The 25,038-nt window shown below is 54.0% G+C and overlaps 2 protein-coding genes across 3 annotated transcripts in view; both read left to right on the forward strand.

Moving 5' to 3' along the window:
• The first annotated feature begins 1,146 nt into the window (after positions 1 to 1,146).
• Positions 1,147 to 3,515, forward strand: CRYBB2 (crystallin beta B2). Of its 2 annotated transcripts, none has more exons than XM_085238661.1 (6): positions 1,147 to 1,387; positions 1,759 to 1,833; positions 2,170 to 2,288; positions 2,462 to 2,636; positions 2,870 to 3,012; positions 3,240 to 3,515. In XM_085238661.1, exons 2-6 carry the CDS (start codon positions 1,780 to 1,782, stop codon positions 3,406 to 3,408), a joined length of 660 nt encoding a protein of 219 aa, XP_085094787.1. In that variant the 5' UTR covers positions 1,147 to 1,387; positions 1,759 to 1,779; the 3' UTR covers positions 3,409 to 3,515. The 2 variants fall into 2 exon arrangements, with proteins under 2 accessions (XP_085094787.1, XP_003211031.1); XM_003210983.4 differs by having other exon boundaries at positions 2,462 to 2,594.
• A 6,115-nt stretch (positions 3,516 to 9,630) lies between these two features.
• GRK3 (G protein-coupled receptor kinase 3) overlaps positions 9,631 to 25,038 on the forward strand; it is a 46,483-nt gene continuing 31,075 nt past the window's right edge. Inside the window, exons 1-2 of the mRNA XM_085238660.1 lie at positions 9,631 to 10,158; positions 18,954 to 19,030. Of these exons, the coding sequence (XP_085094786.1) occupies positions 10,046 to 10,158; positions 18,954 to 19,030 (190 nt within the window). The 5' untranslated portion in view covers positions 9,631 to 10,045. The remainder of the gene's footprint in view (positions 10,159 to 18,953; positions 19,031 to 25,038) is intronic.

The following is a 25,038-nucleotide window of genomic DNA, read 5'->3' on the forward strand; positions in this document are numbered from 1 at the left end:
GAGCTGCATGGGGCATGAAAGTGGTAGTGATGTCATCAGGGACTGGCAGCAGGGATGGGGGATGGGTCACAGCTACCTGAGCACCCCACGTGTGTGGTTGTCTGGGACACATGGAGACATATTAGTGGGCATGGTGGGGGTGGGTTTGGGTTGGACTGGATAAGGTCTTTACCTACTTTTATAATTCTCTGCTCGGTGCTGGGGCATGTGCCCTCACCCTGGGCTGGGGGAACCCTCGTGGGGGATGGTGATGGCAGCTGGGCATGTGACCACCCTTCACACTGTGTGCCTCTGTCCCCAGCATTGGGGATGGAGAAGGATCCTGCTCTGGATCTGTTGTATCAATGGATCACAGACCAGAGCTGCCAAAAGCCATCCCTCGTGTGAAGCGGTTTCCTGCACTCACGGCTCCATGTGGCCCCATGAGGGTGCTTCCTGAGCCCTATGTTATGCTCAGATTGCGGCACTGACTGATTGTGTGCTGCTGTCCTGTGTGCGTCAGGGCGAGTGCTGATGGACATACCCGGGCAGAAGAGCCCCAGGGTCCTCCCATGATGCTGGGGCAGGAGGAGCTGCAGTGGGATGCACAGACCCTGCAGAACACCCTGGGAGTGCTGCTCTCTGTGCTAATGCTGTGTGCCACGTGGGGTGACAAGGGAGGGGTCTGCTGCTGTGAGGGGCCTCAGAACCATGAGTCACCAAGGAAAATAGCTTGGTCACAGGTGGGATCCTGCCAGCACCGTGCAGGTGCAGAGCTGCAGGATGCGGCCCAGTGGCGATCCAACAGTGTCCTTGTCCCCACGTGCTGATGGAACCCACGCCGAGTCACTGCCGGGGCCACAAAAAGGGTTGGGGCTACAGGAGGACCCCCAGGGCTCCCCCCACTTGGCACAGGGCTGGGGGATCCCCTGGCTGGGGATGGGTAACTCAGGTGTTTGCTGCTCGAGCTCTCCGGTTGGCACTGCACGAGGAAAGTGCTGACGGCAGCGGTTCGGGTGCTCGCGGCGGTTTGTCGGGGGGATCAATTCCCTGGCTCCAAAACTCCTGAAGCAGGGCTGCCGGGCCTTTGTTCACAAGGGCCGCTCTGGGTCTTGGCATGCGTTCGGCTGATGCATGCAAACTCCAAATCTCCTTGCCAACAAACCCAACAAAGCGGGTGAGGCGAATGTGAAAGCTAATGAAATAACTTCGACTTGGGGTTTCGGGAGACAATGGCCCGGCGGGTCAGCTGACCGAGGTTTTCATTGGGGTTTAATCCAGCATTCTCGCTTTGAATCATGCTCTAGCTATTTGGTAAATAGTCTGGGCATCGTTCTGCTGCGAGGCGGTATAAATTCCACCCCTCGGTCCCAGACCTCCACTGGCTCAGGCGGTACTGGTCTCACTGGTAAGGATTCTCTCTTTTTGTCCTCTCCTTTCTGGGTTTGTTTCCACCCTGTCTTGCAGCTCTCACCCGGAGCCACGGACCGGGCAACCCAGGGGCAGTGCTGCCCGAAGCTGGGCACTAAGTCAGTCATACAACTTTTGACCAGAACCGCCCCACTTTGTGGCTGTTTGGTGCACAGGGCCCATCCCAGCTCTGCGCTGGGACCCTCACCCCATGGGGAAGGGGGCTTTGACCCCCGAGCAGCACAGTGGGGACACAGTCAGGATGGGGCTCAGTGTGGTTCGCCACTGGGTATGGGGTGTGGATGTGGGCATGGAGCTGGGGCCACAAGCACAGCCTGGCAGCCGCTAATGCTGAGCTTCCCCCCGAAGAAGCAGCACGCCCAGCTGAGCATGGCTTCCGAACACCAGATGCCGGCCTCCAAGCAGCAGCCCGCCAGCTCCAAGGTCAGTGCGTGGGGCCAGGACACCCCAAATCCCCTCTGGGCGTTCCAACTGCAGCTCCAGTGCAGGGGTGACCACGCGGCTGCTCTGCCCTTTGGGGTCCCCTCTGTGACCAAGGCATCCTATGAACCCAGGATCAGCTCCCAGTCCCCTGCCATCCCCACAGATGTGATGCACGCTCTCCTGCCGCCCCACTGAACCATAAAATCAGTGCTGAGCTGGCGGCTCATGGGGATGCGCCCTGTTGGCTGTGTCGTGAGGGTGGGGGCCCTATGGTCAGTGCTTATTTTGGGGTCAGTGTGGGCCATGCCCTGCTCTCATGGCCCCATTCTCCTGCAGATTGCGATCTTCGAGCAGGAGAACTTCCAGGGCCGCTGCCATGAGCTCAGTGGTGCCTGCCCCAACCTGAAGGATGCTGGTGTGGACAAAGTGGGCTCCATCCTCGTGCACTCTGGACCGTATGTTGGTGGGGGAGGGGGGTCCTGGGAGAAGGGTACTTGTGTTTGCCTTAGATGGAGGCTGCTCCCCCAGCACTGCAGTGCTCGTTGTGTTTCGTAGCACGGAGAAGAGGGGGCATGGCAGGGGGCTCATCCCAGCCCCCCCTTGAAGCCCACCCTCTGCTCCCTTCCAGCTGGGTGGGCTACGAGCAGGCAAGCTGCAAGGGTGAGCAGTTTGTGTTTGAGAAGGGGGAGTACCCCCGCTGGGACTCCTGGACCAACAGCCGGAGAAGCGACAGCATCACCTCCCTGAGACCCATCAAAGTGGTGAGAGCACCCCGACAGCCACTACCCACCCGCCAGACCAAGGTCTGCAGCCCGATGGCTTCCCCCGCCTTCCCCCGCCCTCCCCAGCCCCACGGGCGGAGGGGCAGCCCTCAGGGACCCCCAGGGGGTGGTGGGGATGGGGAGTGGTGCCCTGAGAGCGGAGGGGTGCGGCGGAGGGACCCCTTGCCTCAGTTTCCCCACGGCCCCAAGCTTTGCCCCCTGCCCAGCCCTGGGGCTGGCGGTGCTGATCCCCACCTCCGCTCTCCCCGCTGCAGGACAGCCAGGAGCACAAAATTGTGCTGTATGAGAACCCCAGCTTCACCGGCAAGAAAATTGAGATCATTGACGACGATGTGCCCAGCTTCCATGCTCACGGCTACCAGGAGAAGGTCTCCTCTGTGCGGGTGCAGAGTGGCACGTGAGTACGGGGCGAGGGGAGTGGAAAATGCGCCCATGTGGCACCGCGCCGTGGCCATCCTGTGGCCATTGGTTGTGTTGTGGCCATCGGATCACATTGTGGCCATTGGGTCATGTTGTGGCCATCGGTTGTGTTGTGGCCATTGGGTCGTGTTGTGGCCATTGGGTCATGTCATGGCCACTGGGCCATGCTGTGGCCATTGAGTCATGCCCCGCGCTTGCCTGCAGGTGGGTGGGCTATCAGTACCCTGGCTACCGAGGCTACCAGTACCTCTTTGAGAAGGGTGACTACAAAGACAGCTCCGAGTTCGGCGCCCAGCACCCCCAGATCCAGTCGGTGCGGCGCATTCGGGACATGCAGTGGCACCAGCGCGGCGCTTACCACCCCTCCAACTGAAGCCCTTGCACTGCCGGGCACAGGGGCCGAGCGCTGCCCCCACCTGCCGCTGCCCCCATGGCCTCACCTCCCATCTCCCTCCGTGTGAGTCACACCGCAACCGAATAAAGCTTGGAGTTGCAAAGTCGCTGGTCTGGGCCCTTCCTTGGCGGGCACCCAGTGCTCACCTCCCTGCATGTGGGCCGTGGGGATAGAGATACTCACATCACCATGGGGTCTGCGGGGTGCATGGCTGTGTGTGGGTGTCCAGCCTGCACAGCTGCTTAATAAAGCAGTTATTAAGCACTGCTGATGCTTAATAACATTGCTTAATAACTGCTTTCACCCATAATAAGCCTCTAATTTAGCATTAACAACACTAAATAACGCTTTAATCATTTGCACTCTGAGTTGAGCAAATGCAGCTGCTGAGCGCTGGCTCCAGTGCAGCACTGCTTGGTTCCCCCCTGCAGCATCACCGTGGCTCTGTGTTGCATTGCACGCATGCAGGGCTGCACCGGGAGCAAGAGGTGCAGGATACAAGGGTGGGTGGCACCGTTGGGTTGAGTGCATCACTTGTACCCAAACGTGGGCACCAATGGGGTCTGTTGGAGACACAGGCACTGCAGCCATATCCCTGTGCACGGGGATGCTCCGCTGCAGGTTTGGCACCAATGCAGCCAAATGGAGGCACCGGGGGCTGTCAGTCCTACAAGTGGGGCTTTGCACCCCTGTGCCCCGCATCACTACCGGCTCTGGCACGGCTCCACACTGTGCAGCATTAATCATCCGCCAAATGCCACTCGGAAATGTCAGCCCCGCTGTGCATCGTGCTTGGCAGCGCCTCGCTGCGTCGCCTCGGCAGAACCGGCTGCCTGCAGATATCTGTGCCAAGGGAAAAACATCAGAACGGTCCCAGCCCTGAGCGTTTCTGTTGGGAGAAATGGGGGGTTTGATGAGCGCAGGGATGCCGCCCATGTGCTGCTGCCACCGCCGCGTCCCGGCAGCGGGGCTGGGGCTGTCAGCAGGAAACTACAGCATCCGGGGGGGGGGCAAACAGCACTGTGAGAATGGGGTGAGGAGACACAGAGGGTCTCAGGGGAAGGCAACAACAGCAGGAGGGGAAAATGTGAGTGTGTTGAAGGAGGCACCTCCGTGACCTGACCTGCTGGGGGATTTCCCTTTCACTGCGCTCAGATGGGGCTGGAGGTGACTCAGATGTGGCTGAGGTTGGGTTTTCCACTGTCTTCTGCTCTCATGCCCCCCAGGGTGTAAATAGCACTGTTACACACATCGCAGTGCCACATGCTGGACCACAACGTGCTGTGAGAGCTGCTTTTCTCTGGCCCTGACAGGATGGAGAGTAATGGAAGCTAGTGGGTCCAGCAACACGGGGACCTGTGTCCCCCAAAGGTTGTCCCTGGGGCTTTGTGGTCTGAAGAGATGCAGCACCACAGCACAGGCAGGAGCAGGATTGGCCCTGGCTGGGCGCTTTCTCCATGGGGGTGGGCTGCACCCTGCCTGCTGCAGGGCCTATGTGGGAGGAGATGTGATTTCCTGGCTGAGTGCAACGCGCTGAGCAAGTGCTTCTGTTATTTTGCACTTGCTCCTGTTCTGACTCACCATTGCTCATCGGTAACCCTGGCCCCATCACCTGCGTCTGCCAATGGAAGGTGCATCCCAGTGCATCTCACTATATCCCATCACATTCCATCACATTCCATTGCATTCCATCCCATTGCATCCCATTGCATTCCACCCCATCCCATCCCATCCCATCCCATCCCATCCCATCCCATCCCATCCCATCCCATCCCATCCCATCCCACCCACCCCATCCCATCCCATCCCATCCCATCCCATCCCATCCCATCCCACCCTACCCCACCTCATCCCATCCCACCCCACCCCATCCCATCCCACCCCACCCCACCCCATCCCATCCCATCCCATCCCATCCCATCCCATCCCATCCCATCCCATCCCATCCCACCATCAGCTGATGTGAGCAATAAGTGCTGCCTTTGAAGTGTGATGGCAATTCCTCTTTGCAGCACCCACTTTTGGCTGCTGCAGGGTTTGCCACCATGGAAACCCCCCCCATGGAGCCCAGTGCTCCTCCAGAGCAGCGTTCAAGCATGTGGCTGTGCAGGATGGCCAGGCAGGACGTGGCACTGCTGCTCGCTTTGATTTTTAATTGAACTGTATTGAGAAGCATAAGGTGGCTCTCATCCCACACCGGCCCCAGGTGCCACTGGGGCTGTCCCTGATGGTGTCCCCAAGACCTGCTGCTCAGTGGCACTGCTGCTGTGCTGGCGGCCGTGCAGCTCTCCCTGCCTGTGGGTGGTTCTGCTGCCGTGCCAATAGACTGCAGCTAAAGCTGTACTCCGGGCTGTCAAACTCAGCTTTATTTTTCCTCACCAGGTGAACAGCGGGGCAATGGCAGAGCCTGCACCCACCGTCCCTTGGATGGCCGTGTCTGCGTCCTGCTGCTGCTCCACGCAGTGCCCAGCACGGTTCGCTTCCTTTGTGTCCTTTAATTCCCAACACCAGTGCAAATGGGGAGAAAAAGGAAGACGGGAGAACTTCACGGCATCCTGGGCTTCCTCGGGCAAATGAACCTCCCTCCCATCCAGCTAAAATGCTAATTAAGAAACATCACATCTTCCAAGGCCAGAAATGGAAACAGCCACATGGAGACATAATGGGATTAACATGTATCAGGGGATTAGAGCAGCGGTGGGGATTTGGCGGCTCCTTCCCCGTGCCCTGCAGCAGTGTTTTTCTCAAAGCTCCCTTACAAGACAGTCAGCACAGAAACAAATGGTGAATAAAGCCCAGGGCTGAAGGCGCACAGCGGTGCGGACACACAGCTGGGTACGGTTACATGGTGAGCACAGGTGCCTGGAACGGTCCCAGTTGGCACCTGGAGGTGGGAACACCGAGCTCAAATTCAGAAGGCTGCATGGGGTTGGGGCTGTGCCTGGGCTCCTCGCTGGGAAAGCACTGCTCGCTGCTTGTCCCAAACCCAGGAGCAGCCCTGCAGCTCCCCGGGCTGCGTTCTGTCTTCGCCTCCAATAGCTTCCCCCTAAGGCATCTGTAAGCAGACAGCATCACGGCTGCCCCGGCAGCATGGAGACCGCAGCAGCACGGTGCCGGCACCGCTGCTTGAGTCCAGCACGCAGCAGCTGGAGGTGGGTAACTGCAGCGGGAGCCGCCGCTGCCATTATGCAATTTGGGGCTGTAAAAGCCACGGCGGGGACTCGCTTTCAATGTCAACACGAAAGGCAAAGAAACTATTTTCAGTGATGTCAACTCCTGGGCAGTGGAATTGCCAATTAGGGAACATCTGTTCCCCATAGGCCGAGCGGGCTGTGAGCCGCCACATGGCAACGTAATGGGATTAAAATGTATCACCGGATTATGGCGGTGCTGCAGAGATCAGCTGCTGGGGGAGTTCTTAGGAAATCAGGGGAAAAACGAACAGCATTTTTCCCTGTTTCTCTACATTCCTCTTCAGGATTGTCCTTTCTTCATTTGTCACTAACGTAAGGCACAAGAGCTGCTCCAAATGGGGACGCACCGTGTGGCCCCAGTGGTGCCAGGTTGGGCTCTTGGTGATGTCGGTGCTGTGGGGCCGTGGGCTGTGCTGGGGCTCCTGGGTGTGCTGGGTGCCATGGGCTCACTGGGCAAACTGGGTGCCGTGGGTGCCATAGGTGCACCGGATGCCATGGGCTCCTGGGAGCCAAAAGCTCACTGGGTGCCCAGGGTGCCATGGGCTCACTGGGTGCCATGGGCTCACTGGGTGCCATGGGCACACTGGGTGCCATGGGCTCACTGGGTGCCATGGGCACACTGGGTGCTATGGGCTCACTGGGTGCCATGGGCTCACTGGGTGCCATGGGCTCACTGGGTGCCATGGGCACACTGGGTGCCATGGGCACCGATTGCACACTTGCAGCAGGACCACAGAAGGGAAGGAAAGGACGGCTGCATCACATGAGGGGGAGCGTCCGCCTTGGCTCCCTTCGAGATTTCCGGATGATAAGCAATTAAGAGAGAGAGATCTACAGAAGATTAAGTCCGAAGGCAAAGATCATTATCTGCTGAGGCACAGGGCCGTGCTGTAGGGCAAGCAGGGTGCTCTGTGTCCTGCTGCGTGTGGTTTACAGGCATGTAGCCCTTCCCTGCTCTACTCAAGCAGAAAGGAGCACATTGCTTTTAGTGTTTAATTGCAATCATTTCCAGGTCTCGTTCGCTCTGAATGCAGTGCGTGGCGATGCCAGCTCATTTGGAGGGTAACCCAAAGAGCCCTGCAGCAAAGATGCTCTCAGCGGTGCCAGAGCTCGGAAGATGAGAGGTGCTACATCTGTGCTCCCAGCATCAATCCCAACCCCGTGGGCATGGTGACCGCTCTGGAACCGCGCTTCCTCAGCTGTGAAATGAAGATAACCCACTGGTGTGCTTTACAAGGGCGCCGAGAGGGCAGGAGAATTGTTTGGCAGATGGGGACGTTCTTGCAAAGCCTGTGCTGGGCTCGGTGCATCCTGCAGCCATCAGCACTGGTGGGGTTTGCTGTGGGGTGGGGAGGTGTTGGGGTTTGCATCACCCACGCCAGGCGCTCTCTGGGAATGAAGGCTCTGAGCTGCTCTGCTCTGGTGCCACCGATGCGGAGCGGTTATCGCTGCCATCTCTTCCAGACTGGAGAAGACAGGAATCAGGGTTGCTGAGCACACATTTCTGCCCAAATTACATCATTTATTCAGAGCATCAGATGCCGCAGTCTTTCATGGCTCCTCGCAAGGCTGGGATCTGGTGGGATGCGGGGCTATTAATAGGAACCAATCTTTCCCCTTCTCCTCCAGGCTACAGGCAGAAGGATTCAGACAAGGGCCCCTTTGATGTGGGGAAAGCACAAACAGTGCTGCTCGGGTCACTCTGCTGCATCAGTGCTTCCTTGGGGTTTGCCCGTGGAGGACTCAGAGCCACAGCACCTGGATGGGCACCTCGGGGCACAGCTCCCAACTTTGGCTGAAACAAAGCAAAGCAGCCCAGGAGGGAAAGCAGCAGTGTGACAGCAGCATGGTGTGGCTCTGAGCTCCAGTGCTGGAGCGAGCCTCCTTTGTCCCCCAGTTTTGGGGTGTGATGGTGGGGCAGGGTGGGGGCATTCCCTCCTAGCTGGACAGGGGATGGGGACGAGGGGTGGTGGCAATGCCATGGACTTGGCTCCCGCTGCTGTTTGCCTTGCTGCTAATGTCGGCATCGCAGCTGGTTTGGGGACCAGGTGTGGGATATTGAATTTGGGTGAATGATCAGCCAAGGCAGCCAGTGCCAACTTCTGTGCAAACAGACACCGAGCATGAAGAGTCCGGAAAGAGGACAGAGTGGGGAGCGCTTCACCTGGCATTCCCATTATTTCCATGGGGCTTTCTGCAAAGGTTTTCCAGCATGCTGGCTGGGAGCAGTGGGCTCTCTGAGACCTCCAAGATCAACAAACCCAACCCATCCCCACTGACCGCATCCCTCAGTGCAACATCCCCATATTCCTCAAGCCCCTCCAGGGATGATAACACCACCACCTCCCCGGGTATCACATATCAGTGCTTGGCCAACATTTGGGAGAAGAAATTTTTTCTAGAGGCCAACCAGTCCAACACAGAAGGGCCCAACACTCCATTGGCAGAACAAGGCGGGTGGTGGGATGCTGTTTGCTGTGTGCTCACGGAAGGTCGCAGCCCGGAGCTCAGCCCCATCGCCCGTGGGGCACAGAACTGCCCCGCAATGCGCTCCAACCTCGGCGCTGTCACGGCGGCTCGCAGCAACGCCGTGTGCCTTCCCCGGCTCTAATCAGATCATTAGCTTTCAGAAAGCTGTAGGAAGGAGGAGTGGCGGCACTTGAAAAGAGCTCAAAACAAGCTGAGTTGGAACCTTCAGACTTGTCATTGACTTTGCCTTTCATTCAGCCAATTATTTGTGACATATTTGAAGAAATTCAGGAGAGAGAGGAGCGAAAATCTGCATATGCGCCGGCTGCCACGCAGACAGGGCTGAGCACCGCGCGGGGCTGCACGTGGGGATGGGCACGGGGACGGGGACGGGGACGGAGCCGCAGGGTTCATAGAAGCGTGGCATCTAAATGAGGGCTGGAAGAGCCCACTAAGATCACGAGCGCGGCCCAGCAGCGCGTCGGCTCACCCCCCCCCCCCCCCGCCCTCCCCTCTCCCGCTCCGTCGATCCAGGTCCGCGTTTTCGCCGCAGCCCCTCGCACCGCAGCCCCATGGCCGCCGCCGGCAGCCCGGGGCCGAGCGCCCGCGGGAGGCGGCGCGGGGCGGGGGGCGCTGCGGGGCGGCCCGGCTGAGGCGGCTGCGCCGCGGGGGGGTTTCCCGCCCGCCCGGCGCGGCGGCCGCGGGCTGAGGGCCGGCGGAGAGCCCCGGGAGCGGAGACAGAAGGGGTGGGGGGGGGAGAAAGAGACAGAGAGAGGGAGGGCGGGGAGCGGCCCCGCCGCGCCGCACGCACGCAGCCGCCGCGCGGCACCGAGGCACGCGGGAGGCGCTCGGCCGAACCCCGCCGCCGCCCCGTCCGTTCCGCCGTTCCCCGCCTCGGGGGCGGCTGTCCCCGGCCGAGCCTCCATCTGCAGCCCGGCGGCGGGAGCGGGAACATGGCGGACCTGGAGGCGGTGCTGGCCGATGTCAGCTACCTGATGGCGATGGAGAAGAGCAAGAGCACGCCGGCGGCCCGGGCCAGCAAGAAGATCACGCTGCCCGAGCCCAGGTACCGCCGGCTAACGGTCCGCAGCGGAGGGCGCCGGGGGGGGTGGTGATGGTGATGGTGATGGTGGTGGCGGTGGCGGGGGTGGGCAGCGCAGCCCGGCTCCTTTGGGGCGGCCGGGGGGGTTGGTGGGAGCGGGGATGCGGGAGCCCGAGAGCAGCGCCGTGACCCGGAGCTCCCGGCGGAGCGGTGGTCTGAGCGTGCCCGGCCGATGGAGCCCGGCAAGGCGCCGTGCCCGCCGTGCCGGCGAGCGGGACGAGCCGGCGGGACGGCAAATCCCGCATAGTGCGTGCCGCAGGAGGGGCGGGCGGCCGTCGGCCGGCGCTGCCCTTGCAGCCCTCGCCCTGCGCTCCCGCGAGCGCAGCCGGAGCTGAGCGCTTCGCTTCTGCTCGATGCCTCCGGTGATCGCCGAGGTGCCGTGCCGGGCGGCGGTTGTCGCTCTCTGGGCTGCGCGCCGTGCAGCCGCCCGCTGTGCCGAGGGCACGACCTGCCCGCGGGCTGCAGCCCCAGCAGGTGCCGCGCTCCGTGCCCGGGCTTTGCGTGGCGCGGGGCTCCGGGCGCCGTGCGGGGCTGTGAGCGGCGGGGAGGTGATGCGGCCGAACCGCCGCACGCCCGGGGCTGGCTGTGCAAGGACCCGTCTGCAAACCGCGCTGATTATCGAAGGAGATACTGGCGGCTCCGGTGCTCGGAGGAAGGTGGGAAGCGGTTTGCAGCCGTTGCTGGCACGGGAAACGGCGGCTTGCCTGGGGCCAGGGGGCCTGGCAATGGGCGCTGCTTGGCCCGGAGCAGGGATTTCCTCACGCAGGAGGAAGCAGCGACTGTTGCTCTGGTGTCAGATGTCTTCATGCTGGTTTCTGGTCGTTTTTTTGGTGGTGCTTTTTTTTTTTTTTTTTTCCTCCCCTCAACCTCCTTCGTTAGAACCGCCACGATGGCGTTGGGCATACTTAAATACTGTGTGCTACTGGCAGATGGATCCGCGTACAATTATATAATACAAATCAACTGCTTGCATGCAGGTTGGTATAGTAACAGCAAAAACCCACCGCCATGCACAGAAAGTCTGTGTTCCTCTCTGGGGCTGCAGTTGAGCCCTTTCCCCAAGGAGATTTTGGCTTTCTCTGTGTGCAGAGCCGGGCCCTGCAGCACCACAGCCATGCTGCATAGCCAGGAGCAGGCGATGGCAGGGATGTGCTGCAGCTCCAGCACCGTCTGCTCCAGGAATGCTGCAAAGATCTCCTTGCTCTCTGCAGGTCGTGCTCTTGCTGGAGCCCGATGCACCTGTTGGCACCATTTTGTGTCTCTGGGTTAAGTGATGCAAAGCGAGAGGGATGGGTTTGCTGCAATGCCTGTTTGTGAGGCAAGAGCTGTAGGGCAGAGCAGATTCCAAGGCTGCAGGCCAAGGCTCAGCAGCAACCAAGCTGTGAGGGTGAAGTTTGTTGGCTGAGGGGCTGCTGGTTGCTGGGCTCGTGTGGAGCATCCTCAGATTGTTTGTGTGCCTGAACTGTTAAATGTCACAGCTTGGGAAGAACGAGGGCAGAACGTGCCAATGGGACACGTGTGCCTAGGGAAGAGGCTGGGCTGGTGATTTTAAGCACCGAACCCAAACAACCCTCTGTGTGTTCTCTGTCGTCTGCTTTTCCTTCCTTTCAGCATTTCCTCCTCTCATTCCCAGGAGCTGGGAGAACTGCAGCATCTCTTCATTGCGTGTCCTGAAAGGTGGGTGGGCAGAAGGGCCTGCAGGATTGGGAAGTCGGTGGGAAAGAGGGCATACACACTGAAATGTCAGCCGGTATGAAGCCTTGATATTTGACTCTAGGTTTGGGAGGAAAGGAGCCAATGAACTGCACTCCATTTTTAGGGTTTTCATGGGGCTTCTGAAGTCTTTCACTTTTAGAGATCAATTTTAGGTTCCCCTTATTTTGGTCACTGTGAGTGGAAGAGAACTAAATTATAGCTCTTCCGATTTGCTGGCCCCTTCTGTTCTGAGATGAAGATTTGCATATTGGGAAGTGCAGACGAGTGGTGCAGGAAATAGGGGCAGGAAATAGCAGGTTGGAGCCGGGGTGGGTGCGGGGCTGACTCTTGGTGTATGGGAACAGAACAGAGCAGGCGTCCATCGGGCTTCTCTCCTGCTGCCATGGTTGTAGAAGTTTCTCATCATCTCTTCTAACCTGCTTGTTCAGTAGTTAGCTCTCTGTCCTGTTAATTCTGTGATTGATTCTTCCAGGTCTCTTTGGTCTCCAGCCTTCCCCTTATCCTGCCCCCCCAGGGGAAAACCAAACCATGTTGCGGACACTTAAAAATCATTCTCCAGCTGTGATGATTTTTCTTGGTTATCCCTCCTTGTTGTATCTCCAGAGGTGTTCCCAGGCCACCCCTGGGCTCTGATCAGCCTGCAATACACTCTTCCTCCTCACCTGGCATTCCAGTGTCAGTGAAGTTCTGGCTGAGCTTCACAGGATGCATGGAGGTCGATTTTCCTTTCCCAACTCCATCCTGGGCCATTTGTGATCTCTCCTGTATTACTTCTGCTTTTGCAGTTCTGTTCTCTTGGCGTTGTGGCATTCTTTCTCTGAATCTTAGCTGTCTTTGGCACATCCCTGAATCCTTGCACCTCCTCAAACATCAGCAGCACCCCAGGTTAGAGGGCAGAGCACCTCGCTATCTCCATGCTATCAGTCCTGGTTCCTTTGACGTTGTTTCCTCTGGTTTTGTCTAACGCCTCCTTAGGCTCTTTCATTTACAATGCTGTCTCTTAAGAAAATTTTCCTGAAAATTGTTTGTTGCCATCTTTGCGTTTGCCGCAATTCCGCCGCTTGTGTCATCCCTGTGCTCACACCTCGCTCCGTGCTGCTCTGCACCTGCAGCCCCGTGCTGTGTGCTGGGCCCTGCAGCAGCATGGCACTGAGCAGCTGCCACCAGCATCCCTGTTCCCACTGGATGCCCCATCCCTGCGCACAGCCACGGTCAGGGGACAGGGCTGTGAGCAATGCTGGAGCTGCGGGCGTCCCTGTGCACTGTAGGGAATGGGAACAGATGGCTTTCGGGGGTCCCTTCTGACTCAGACAGCATGAGAATGCTTGAACTGCTCAGGATCACAGAGAAGCTCATGGCAGAGCAGAGGTGCTGCTGAAGAGCTTTGCCCAGGCGGAAGGCAGAGCCTTGGAGCAGGGCAGCACTGCTATCTAGAGCACACAGGGTTGGGGCTAAGCCTGTTAAGAAATCAGCAACACGTGGGAGGTGCGATGGGTTTTAATCATGGGCCTTCCCTTGGGTGCTGATAGTGTAATTAAGCAAAAGGTAAACGAGGGCAACTGGGGAAGAGGTTCAGCTTTCTGCTACCGTGCTCTGTACCGAGGGATGCTTTGGGGGAAGCTCCCATTACTGACCGTGCAGCGTGGGTGCCCGGCACTGCAGGATGGCTGAGGGGAGGTGGAGGGCTGGTGGAGCTCCCAGCCATCCCTCGTGCTCTGGGTACCAGCCAGGGTGCTCCAGGGCAGTGCTGGGCCTGCGGTGCCAGGGAAGGGCTGAGCACAGCGCCGGGCAGCATCAGGTCATGTGGAAGGGTCTGTGTTAAGCTTCTTATCTATAGGGGGGTAATTATCTATTGGGGGTAATTAATGCAATTAGAAAAAAGCCTATCAGAACCTGTCAGGTGCAGGTGCATACATAGTTTAATTGAATTAAATGGGCAGAACCGCAGCCCATTGGGTCCTAGCAAGCACTGGGTTAGCAGGACACAGCTCCACGTTAAGGAGGTGGCTTTCCTCTCTGAGCCTTTCGTCTCCTGTTCCTTCTAAAAACCCCAGCCTGGCTTCCCCCCATCTTCACATTCTGCTTGTTTTCATATCAGAGCCATTCTGCACCTCTCTGTGTCAGTTCTTCATTTCGTTACCCCACGTTTTCCTTTTCATCCAGCCATCAGTTCCTCTGTTGGCATCTCCCTTCTTTTTGGGACCGAAGAGTAACTGCGAGTCAGAAGCCCACCATGAAGTGCAGAAAATCAACGGAGACAATTTCACACTTCCTTGCTTTGTTTTGCTGCAGGAGGATCTCTGTGGCGTGCTTGGGATGCGGGGCTGTGAGGGATGCTTGTTTGTTTAAAGAGGATTGTTTCTTCCGGAGGAGAAAAAACATGGGAACGTTTTTGCCAGGTTTGACTTGTTTAAGAAGTTCTCAGTAGATCTGTTTTGCAGGCCAAGCCTTCCTTGGCTTGTTTCACTTTTGGTAAACCTTGCATTGCTGAACCCTTCACTTGTATGAAAGAATATGTTGTCTGTAATGACTGTGGGCCATTCTGTCGTTGTCTTCAGCTGTATTTGCTGACCATTGTGGGAGGCCTTTGGGGCAGATCCACGAGCAGCTGTAGGGTGGGTTTGGGTGGTGCAGAGAGGCACTGAGGGCTCTGAAATCACATCCTGTGGCTGTAAATGAGTCAATCACAGCCAGGTGTGGTGCATCCTAGCCAGCGGGGGCTGCACGTTGCTCTCGGTTGCTCAGCCTTTACATTCGCACACTATTTTTAAAGAAAGTCTAAAGCATAGATGCAGAAAAATTAAATAAATAATAAGCACGTTGCACTTAATTTTGTATTTGTATTAAAGAAACCCAACACGTTATGACTGACAAATGGCTTAATGGCATTTGGAGTGAGGAGATGTGATGTTGTTCCAGTTTCTCCTTCTTGCAGTTTCTCAGTAGCAGCATTCTGGTGGAAGGGCATGTCCTTGACATTACAATTCAGTGCAATTATTCCTGAAAAATTCATGTGCTTAGAAGCTTTTGTATTAGTTTCAGATTTCAGCAATGTTAATGCAGACAGTCCTCAAGAAACACGAGGGCAGTGTCTGTGCTGAACTCACAGCTCCATGCTCTTGCTTTAGGCTTTAAATTGTAAGCTTTCTCCATTAATATTCATTGCAGATGTGGATCCACTTGGGCAGAAAACTAGAGATCAGCCCTAGCAATTGTAGGAGCATCAGTTCTCTGCTGCTGAATGGTTTGGAAGTGGGAACTCAGAATGGAACTCTCTTCTAATGGTTTGGCAGAGGGTGTGTTGAGATGGGAAATGGGGTAGAAATGGGTGACGTTGGGATGGAAGATGGCAGAGCCTGGTCCTGCTCTGGGGTTTGGTGTGGTGGGCCATCCTACGGTGTGCAGACAGTGCAGCTTTGGGGTATGGGATGTGTGGGGATGTGCTGTGCATGGAGAGGGATCAGAGAGTTCCCTTGCACCGATCAGTGCTCCATTCATCGGCTGGTGGGATGAGGAATTGAATGAGCATGTGCGCTAATTAATTTAGTACCAATGATTGCTTTGATTTCTCTATTAAAATAATTAAGTCAATTGGATACGGCATTGCTGCCAGGGTTATTCTAGTAATATTATAGGGTGCTAGGAAGTAAAAGAATCAAAGGCACATATGTTTTCCATGTTATTTCACTGTTGTCCAAAAACGTCTCCTAATGATTTGTTTCCTCTTCCAATTGAGCAAATCTCAAATAGGAGATAAGTAGATCAGATTAGATGGGCCAGTGGTCCTTTATGGGCTGGGATTTCACTTTGCCTGCTGGATTGCTGGAATGGCAGTGGCAACGTGTAAAATGTGCTTCGTGATACCTGAGGACAGAATCACTTGGAGCCTGTAATGAACTCTGAAGTGGGTACGAGTGTGAGAGGAAGCAAAGTGAAGTGGATGGAAGGCGTGCAGTGCATCCCTGTGCTCTGCCTGCCTGTCTTTTCTCTGTTTCGCCTTATAGGTGAACATACTAGTGCCTGCAGGTGCATTAAGGTGGGTTTGATGATTATTTTTTCAAGCTTTAGTGGGCATCTGTACAATAGGCAGCATCCCACCGATCAGAACGTGTATTGATTTACAAGAAAAAGTAGCCTGCTTTTATGATAAATGATAAAAAGCTCCTTTAAAGACACCATGGTAAGAAGGTCAGCAGTAAGTAGCTTCTTGATGTTGTTCCAATAGGGAGAGTATGCGTGTGCACACATAGCATTGCACTGCTCCTCCGCCCTCCATTTCCGAGGCGTGAGATGCTTTCAGAACAACTCCTGCATTATTCAGTAGGATGAACCCACAGGGATGGGATCCGTGCATCTCTGAAATTAATAGCAGAACTTTTAGGAAGTATCAAAATGAAGGCTGCTCGTTTCCCTCTGCTGCAGCTCCCGGTTTCTCCCTGCGCCTGCTGTGGCTGTGCTTACAGCTGGCAGGAAGCTGCCTGGAAGATGGCATCATGCTGTATGGCTGCAAGGCATCCCCAAACCCATCAGAAGATGAGTTTCTTTCGACAGGTTCGGTGACACTGGGGTCACGGGTTGCTGCTGTGGGGTCACAGCCAGGGCTGCTCTCCATGCCCTGCTTCTCCTCCAGTGCTCATTGCAGGGCAGGGCTGCAGATGTGCACTCCTCACGCCCTACCCAAGCTCTTTTCCATTAAAAAGCCCGTCGTTTGTTTTTTTTTTTCCCCCCCCCCTTATTTTTTCAGATGTGTTTTCAGATGGGCGTTGCGCACCTGTACCGTGGTGCTGTGATGTGTCCTGTCAGCTCACCTTCCTGCACGCTCACGGGCAGCCAGAGCTCTGTACTGATGGAAGGCCCCCGAACCACACAGGCTGCTGCTCAGCAGATGCCTTTGATCAGCTCTGAAGGGCTGTGCTGCTGCGGTGAGCTCAGCTCCCAGCGCAGCCTGCAGCCCTGCTGGCCGGGTTGGGCTGACCTGTTCCTTTCCAGCTCACAGACTGGGGACTGCGGGTGGGCACCTTCCTGTCTGATGGGGGTGGGACAGCAGGGAATGGCTCTAAACTAAAAGAGGGGAGATTGAGGTTGGATGTGAGGAAGCAATTCCTCACTCAGAGGGCAGTGAGGCCCTGGCAGTGCTGCCCAGAGCTGTGGTGCCCCGTCCCTGGAGGTGCCCGAGGCCACGGATGGGCAGCCTGAGCTGTGGGCAGCCAGCACACGGCAGGGGGATGGAACAGAGGATCTTTAAGGTCCCTTCCAACCAAAGCTACTTTATAGCCTAGGGTTTCTATAATGTTAAGTCTGATTCTCTAATTGTAAGTCTGCCTCTTGATTTCTGCCCTGTGTACTTGCCCCAGCAGCTCAGCACACTCGTGGCGTGCGGACAGCAAGCTGAGCATCGCCGAGTTTTTTTGTTGCTTGCTGTTTTCTTCCCTTATGAAGTAAAAAAAAAAATACACAGACAAAAAGTTTTTCTCCAGCGCGGTCGGATGTGCTTTTGTTTCTGGAGTCTCTCTGGATTTCGTTTTCAGCCAGCTTTTGTTTTGCTTGTTCTGAGTATTGCCATCGAGGTGGGTCGTGCTGTGAACTGAGCTGACCTGCGGGAAGGCCACAGCTCCCATTAGTGCTGAGAGCACATTTGGACAGGGAAGCCTTTGAGGAACGGCAAAATGTGGCTTTTAGTGGCGGATTGCTGGCCTGCAGGGCAGCTAATGGGTCGGCGTCAGGAGCGGAGGAGCCTTCCTTCCTGCCTGTGGCATGGGCTGGGCTGTGCTGCGGATTGTTCCATCCAGCCCAAGGATGTGTGGACTCTGCTTTGCTCCTCCCCAGCCCGGTAAAATTTCCACCTCCGACTTGTGGGTGAGAGTCAGACAGTCGGGCACAGGAGCAGTACGAGCAGCAGGGACAGGAGCAGCCCTGCTGAACAGATCTGTTCATTACAGAGTGTTTCCCAGGGCACTTCACTCACACGTTACGTTTCTCATTCTCATTCTCTCCTCCCGTTGTCTAGACTTAGATTTGTGTGATCTCTTGCAGCACACTTGCCGTGGCAGAGCAGAGCCTTCTCAGCACCCTTGTTATGAGAAGGGCTCATTCTGTTACTGCTGGTCTGCTGCTCGCATGGGAACTGGAGCTGGGACCAGGGCGGGACAGAGCTGCAGAGATCGTCCTCATGTAGGCAAGAGGCTGAAAGTCCTGGTGCCAAACGAGCCAAGCCATCTGATTTTTCCTTCTCCGGGAAGCGTTGGGGTTTGGCTGTGAGAGCCAGCCTGCCCTGCTGCATTTCAGAACTAGCTTGTTCCTTTTCTTTCCCTGACATGAGTAGTGTGAAGCCTACATCTTGCAGGGATCAGGTGCTCAGCTGTGCTTTTGAAGAGGTGCGAGTGATTTTTGGCAGCCTTATTCAGGGCGAGAATACATCGTGTGGGTTATTTGTGGCTATTTTTGTGAAAATATCGAGTGTGCATGAAAATACCAGTTTTAACATTGGAAACAAAAAAAAATAAATAGGGAATTTTGGCTGAATGCTGCCGTGGCACAGTTGTATCATGGCACAGTACTGCCGTGCTGCATTGATTTTAAAATTTATGTACTTGTAATGTTGCCCATATGAAATTTTTATAGCATTATATTAAAAAGAATATTGACGTTACTTGACAAATAAAGAAAATCTTTGTTAATGTGGTTTCGATGAGTGGTTGTGACATTATAAATTAGCCAAAGGAGATGTTAAGTGCATCGCAGCCAAGCTGAGCTCCTAATGGAGCCAACACTGGCTAATTTTCCAAATGATGTATGGCAATGGCCGTGTGAATGGCCTGATGCTGACTCGATTGACTTGTGCTTTTATTTGGATGGTGCTGGCTAAGACCCAACAGGGGGCCAAAGAAGCAGCAGTGCCCAGTATGGAGATATGGCTGAGCTGTGGTGTCTGCATTGGCCTTTGCCTGGGTGTTTCACTGCAGCGATCCTTCCTCCAAAGTATGTGAAGAGTTTTGTTAAAAGAAACAGCTTCAACTACCTCTTTTTTTTTTATTCCCTTTCAGCATCCGCAGTGTCATGCAGAAATACCTCGAGGAAAGGGGTGAATTAACCTTTGACAAGATCTTCCATCAGAAAATCGGTGAGTTATTCTGCAGTGAAATGCCGTTCTTGTGAATCTTTTAAGGCTGTCTTTTGTGCCACCTCTCTGTACAGGCTGCACAGAATCCACGTGGTGAGTGGCCTGGAGAATGCTGGAGTGTGGACAGGACGCTGTGAAACAAAGGCCTTTGGTAGAATGAAATGTGGAAGGGTAGAAGGTGAAGCAAGGCAATCTGTCAGCTTAACTTCATGTTCTGGAAAACTACTGGAAAAGTAATTGAATTACTTGGAAACATGTAGGAGAAAATTGTATTACTTGGTATGGGCTTGTCAACAATATAATGTGTCACATCAGTTTAAGTTGTTTTTTTTTTTCCTGCAGGATAATAAGCCTTGATCAGGGAGCAGTTGTACAAAAATACCATGCTTGTCATCTTGTCTATCTGCTGGGTGTTCCCATAGCAGCACAGGGAAGGGTGCCTGGTGACACTGGCAGGTGCTGGGGTGAACTGCTGGGAGAAGTGACCTGAGAAGAGCTCCAGTGGCTCATGCAGGGTGGGAATGGATGGATGCCATCCAACGAGCTTGCACAAATGCCAGCATTTGGTTATCAGTGGGAATGCTGGGATGAAGAAGCTCAGAGAAAGGCCGTAACCGCACTGAGAGCAGGTTACCAAAGAGCTCCATAAACAGGAGGTGTGAGCGCCTGTGCAGGAGAATGGCACAGATAGAGGTTGGGGAGCTGCAGATCAGGCAGCATTTTAGCAGAGCCGGGTGTTACAGTGAGCCTCAAGCTGTGACGTCTCAGCTCGATCACACAACTAAATATAACCATGGGATCACAGCCTGCGAGGCACGGCAAGTAATCCTGCTTTGGCAGAGTGCTGCGTCCCGTCCTGGCACCGGGCTGCAGAACGAACGTGGACCTGCTGGGAGGAAGCCAGGAAGGAGCAGGGCAGCAAACAGACCTTACTTAGCATCTGCTGGGAGCGACCTACAAGGAAGTACTGCAGTAGGGCTCGATGCACGCTGTGAGAGAGAGAAAAGTGAGGGTGGGCTGTCTTAAGAAAGAGAGAAAAGTGGTTGCAGAGGTGGTGAGGTCAGTTTGATTTCCAGAGGCTTAATGCGATTAAAATGTATGTATGTTGGTTTTTGACTTAATGGGTGTAAAGCAGTGCAGTGGATGTAATGAGCAGCTTGTGATGTCTTTGTCAAGTGGATTTTAGGAGCGGGTTGCTGTAAGTCTGCAGAGATGGCACAACAGCTCTTGTCTTGCAAAATGGGGACAAAACCATAAGATGGGCTGGGAAGGAGAGGAGCTCAGTGCATCTCTTCCCGCCTGAAGGAAAGGAGAGAATGTGATGAGCAGGTGCTGGGAGCAAGGTGCTGCTGTGCCCCATTTCCTAATGATACTGGTGTCCTGTGGCATTGCATCTGTGTGTGCGTGCAGGGATTTCTCATTTGCTGGTGCCGACATCTTTCAGCATGTGCGGTCTCTGCTGAAGCACTAATGTCTTGCTATAGCCTAGCAGTTGCAAAATAAGTGGAATTTTAAGTAACCTCATCAACGTTGGCTCAAACTGTTTGTTTCTCATTGTTGGCAATGAAATGAAGAAGTCTTTTTTTAAAATAAAAAATGAATTTGAGTGGAACGGCTTGTATGTAATGGATATTTGTGTTTATGTAATTGAATACTTTTCATTAACAGTTGATTCCAGAGAATAGAGAAGATTGTTGCAGTTGTTCTGATAAGTCACAGCAATTACAGTTAGGTAACTGACCCTGGAAGAAATGAAAGATTTTATCTCCTTATTTTCCCCACTCTGGTAGCTGCCAGAAGTGGAACTGTGGAGCCTGGGCTGTCGTTAGGGGATTAGTTTTTCCCATTACTGGAGATGCACAGCTTGCAGATGTGCAGAGCTCTCCTCCTCTCTGTGGTGCAGTCCCAGATATAAGGCCAGCTGTGCCCGTGAGGCTGGAGCTTGGAGGTGGCTCCTTTGGAGGGAAGGTTTAGGGGGGAGGGAGAAAAGATGGAATAGGACTGTTTTTAACAGAAGACTTTGCATTGCACTTGAAAACATTGTATTCCTGTACCGCGGTGGCTCATTTAAATTTTATTGCGTTTTCTAGCTTGTTCTTTGCCATTAAATCTGTACTGTTTCCATGCATTAGCATAATAACTTGTGGTGAAGCACCTTCAATTGTAGGCAGGCATTATGCACAATGCTGTAAGATCAGTAGGGTGTGGTAATGGGAAGCCTGATCACCTTGCCCTGGCATTGCTGCTGTGAGGTGTGCGGGCAGCGTGGTTGGGTCAGACCCAGCCTGCAGGGAGCATTGCTGCTAGACTAGCTGCTTCATGCCTCATCTGAGAGCCTGCTGCTCTAGAATGCTTTCCTTTATGCACTCATTACAAAGCTTCATCCAGCGACCTCCCTTTGCTTTGGCAGACGATTTAGACGAGGACCGTTCCGTTTTTCTTTTTCTTTTTTTTTTTTTTTTTTTCCCCTGACCACAGTTCTTTCTCAGCGCTCCAGTTCCCAGTTTGTTCCGTTTTTCAGTATCCTCCTTTCCAATGGAAAAGGAGCAGAGCGTTGGTCGCTTGTCTGCTGTCGCTCTGTGCATGGAGTCTCACCCGGTGATGCTTTCCTGCCGCCAAGCCTTGCGGTGGCACTGGCCTTACCAGCTGCATGTGCTGCTGATCTCTGACGGCCGTTTGCAGGAGGGCTCCTCCAGAACGGTCATGAACTCTCTAAGAATTACAGAATGAGTCAGAGGCGAAGTGCTGCCCTGCAGCTCCACAGCCGACTGCTCCTGCAGAAGCTGCTTCCTCCACAGCAGAAGCTTCTTGGGGAAGTACAGCGTGTCTCGGAGCGCAGTACGTAACCACCTTAGCTAATTTTTTTTCTACCACATCCTGTTTGCTACAACACCAGGTTATGGGTTTGCTTTGGGAGGGGGGAAGAAAAAAAAAGGCATTTATTTATTTATTTATTTATTACTATCCCAGTATCTATCATTAACACGTGGAATCCATCCTGCTTCTTGACTGTGTTAAAACTGTACGTGAAAACCTTCCAGGGCTGTGCTGAGCTGCAGGGCAGGCATGCTGAAAGCAAACTGCTTGCAGAGGGCAGTTTGGAAATGAGCTGCAATGGGTGCAGCTGGTGGGAGAGTCAGGGTCTGCTGCGGCACGTGTGGCTGCCGGGCATTAAAGACAGAAGTTGGGTCATAGTATTGCTTTAGAAAGGGATTACTGTGGTTATTAAGGTGCATTCGTTTGGACCAGTTTTATTTTTTTGTTCACTGTTTGATTGTGGAATTTTGTACCGCTTGCATCTGCCTGGCAGGTGAGAAACAGAGTTGAACAGAGGCATGAAGCATCATAGAATGGCCTGGGTTGAAAAGGAGCACAATGCTCATCCAGTTCCAACCCCCTGCTGTGTGCAGGTCGCCAACCAGCAGCCCAGGCTGCCCAGAGCCACATCCAGCCTGGCCTTGAATGTTTCCAGAGATGGAGCATCCACAGCCTCCTTGGGCAACCTGTTCCAGTGCCTCACCGCCCCCTGTGTGAAAAACTTCCTCCTAATATCCAACCTAAACCTCCTCTGTCTCAGTTTAAAACCGTTCCCCTCTTGTCCTGCATCCTGCAGTTCCAGCTCAGGATAGCCAGGGGTTTCTGGCCTGGTTTGCAGGCTGGTGGGATGTGAGAGTTTCCCTGCAGCCACCTCAGTTGTCGCCTGCACAGAGCTGGTGGGTTTGGGTCTTGGTGAGAAGTGAGAACCAAATGTATTTTAGCAGTTCCAGCAGCTGCTAATACTGCAGTATGGGTGAGTGTAAACTTCCTTTAATTTCTGTTCTATGCTCTCCAACCAGCTAGCTGCAGCAGGAGGTGTCCCAGCCCAGGTGAGCATTGCCATCCACACCAGAGCTGCTTCCTGCACATGCAGCTCCTGCTTGGTTCAGCTGCTCCCTCCCACTGCTGCGGCTCTCTGTGTCTTTGGGTCTCTTTGCAGCTGAGCATTCAGGTCAGATGAGCATTCAGTCCGTTTCGGAGTTCCTTCTGCACAGACCAACCTGCAGCAGCAGGGAGGGGACTTTCTGGAGTGAGAGGGAAGCGCTCTGCTGACCTTCTGCTCTGTGTTTCCTGCAGCTCTCTCACTGACAGCTCTGTTGAGAAATAATAATAAAAAAATAAATAGGGTGAGAACAGCCAAAGCACCGTTTTGTTGTTGGTTTTTTTTTGTTTTTGTTTTTTTAGTGCAAGGAATCATGCTTTCTGTCCTTGTTTCTCTGGTTAGGGACCCATCGTGTTGCATTACTTCAGAATTTCGGTGCTGCTGATGAGATGGATCTGGAGTTAAAACGTGTTGAGAAAAACATTCTTGCTCTTCCTCTTTCTGTGGTGCAGTGTGGCAGCTCAGCACACTGCGCTCCCTGAGCAGCCTAAAAATAACAGGCTTGGAGAAGCACCTCCTCGAAGCGTTATTGAAGCTATTGTTTAATTTAAGTGTAAGATCTATGTGTCATTGGCATTTTCAACTAATGAAACAGTCCTCTGAGGAAATAACAATGAAAGCAATAAAGCTTGGTTGTGAGTAGAGAAAAATCAGCGAAGCTTTGGGCTGCTGGATGGGCACGGATGGTAAGGTTAGGGCAGGGCTGGGCGCATGGAGCAGCACCAGCGATGGGTGGGCATGAGAAGGGGACTTGTGATTGGAAAATGCTGTGTGCACGGCAGGGCTTTCTGCAGGAGCAAGGAGGCAGACTGTGTGTAAAAGTGTTTTTTTTTGTTTGTTTTTTGGGGAGGTTCCGTTTCTGCCCCCACGCAGAAGTGGGCACCATCAAAATGGGGAAGTAAGCGGCTGAACAAGAGATGGTGTTTGAAATGCTCTTCTAAGAGGGATCTTCTATTCTTGTGTGACTCCTTGTTCTCAGTTCAAGTGCGGGCTAAAACCTGGATCGTGGATGGTCTGCAGGATTCCCGTACGGGGTTGGTGAGCGCGTGCTTTCCTTGCACAGTGCCTCCAGTGGGTTCAAAACAACGCCAAGAGCAAACCACAAGGAAATGTCAGAAACTGTGTGACTGCAAACTGAAACAGAAACTGCAAGGCGCTTTGCACTGAGCTGTTCCCTTACAGCGATTCTCCTCTTGTGTGTGGGGTGTGAGTGCTGGAGGAGAGAGAATGCACGCTCAGAGCCTTCCTGCAAGCTCAGCCTGCTCTGCTGTGTGCATTTTTTCTTAGAGTTAGCCTTGAGTCTGAGGTCTGGTTATCATCTGATAATTGAAGCATTGCTGGAGGCTACGTCTCTCTTGGCATACGTTTTATTTTGTTGTGAAATAAACATGATACTTGCATGAATTATATTGGAGATCATTGAGAGTGATGCTGATGAAGCTTCCTGCTGGAGATGTGCGTGTTTTGCCTGTAGGCAGTTGTAAGGAGATGTCTGTCTTGTGTGTCAGGGACAGACAGCATCCAAAGTCACTATTAAAAATGTATGCATTTATTATTATTTTTTTCCTTCTGATCATGAATAATTGAGCGTTTCTTTGTTGGGATACAGCCTGATAAGCTCCCATGCCTTTCTTCTTAGAAGTGTCGGAGGCGCTCAGCTGTGTGATTTCCCAGAGGAGCTACAGATTAAATCTGAGCTCTAAAATAGAAGGAATTTTTATATATATATATATATATCTATATCTATCTATATATATATAAATATATATCATCCTCTGGAACATCACATAATGGATAATGTGTACGTGCTGATATATATTAACATTTATATACAGTTCAGTTCTTGGAAAATTTGAGTCATGGGGAAAAATATCTTCATCTCAGCAATGCAGTGCAATTACACAGCTTTTGGGTTGGGTCACTGCAGCTGAAGGCCCAACTCAGAAGCGGAGAGAGAGAGAACAAGATGGACAACAAATATAATACGTAGATAGATACAGGTGACAGATTACCAGTTTTCTGAATGAAATTTCACTTGGATATTTTGAGTTGGAACTGGATGGTCTTTTAGGTCCCATCCAGGCTAAGC

This window comes from Meleagris gallopavo, chromosome 17 (assembly GCF_905368555.1).
Source record: "Meleagris gallopavo chromosome 17, MGAL_WU_HG_1.1, whole genome shotgun sequence".
In the NCBI taxonomy this organism is placed as follows: domain Eukaryota; kingdom Metazoa; phylum Chordata; class Aves; order Galliformes; family Phasianidae; genus Meleagris; species Meleagris gallopavo.

Excerpts from the sequence above, each read along its gene's own strand:
- CRYBB2 (XM_085238661.1), top strand. The coding sequence starts at position 1,780 with ATGGCTTCCGAACACCAGATGCCGGCCTCCAAGCAGCAGCCCGCCAGC. Across the intron at positions 2,289-2,461 it reads ATCCTCGTGCACTCTGGACC|CTGGGTGGGCTACGAGCAGG; the intron begins GTATGTTGGTGG and ends GCTCCCTTCCAG. Across the intron at positions 2,637-2,869 it reads TACCCACCCGCCAGACCAAG|GACAGCCAGGAGCACAAAAT; the intron begins GTCTGCAGCCCG and ends TCCCCGCTGCAG.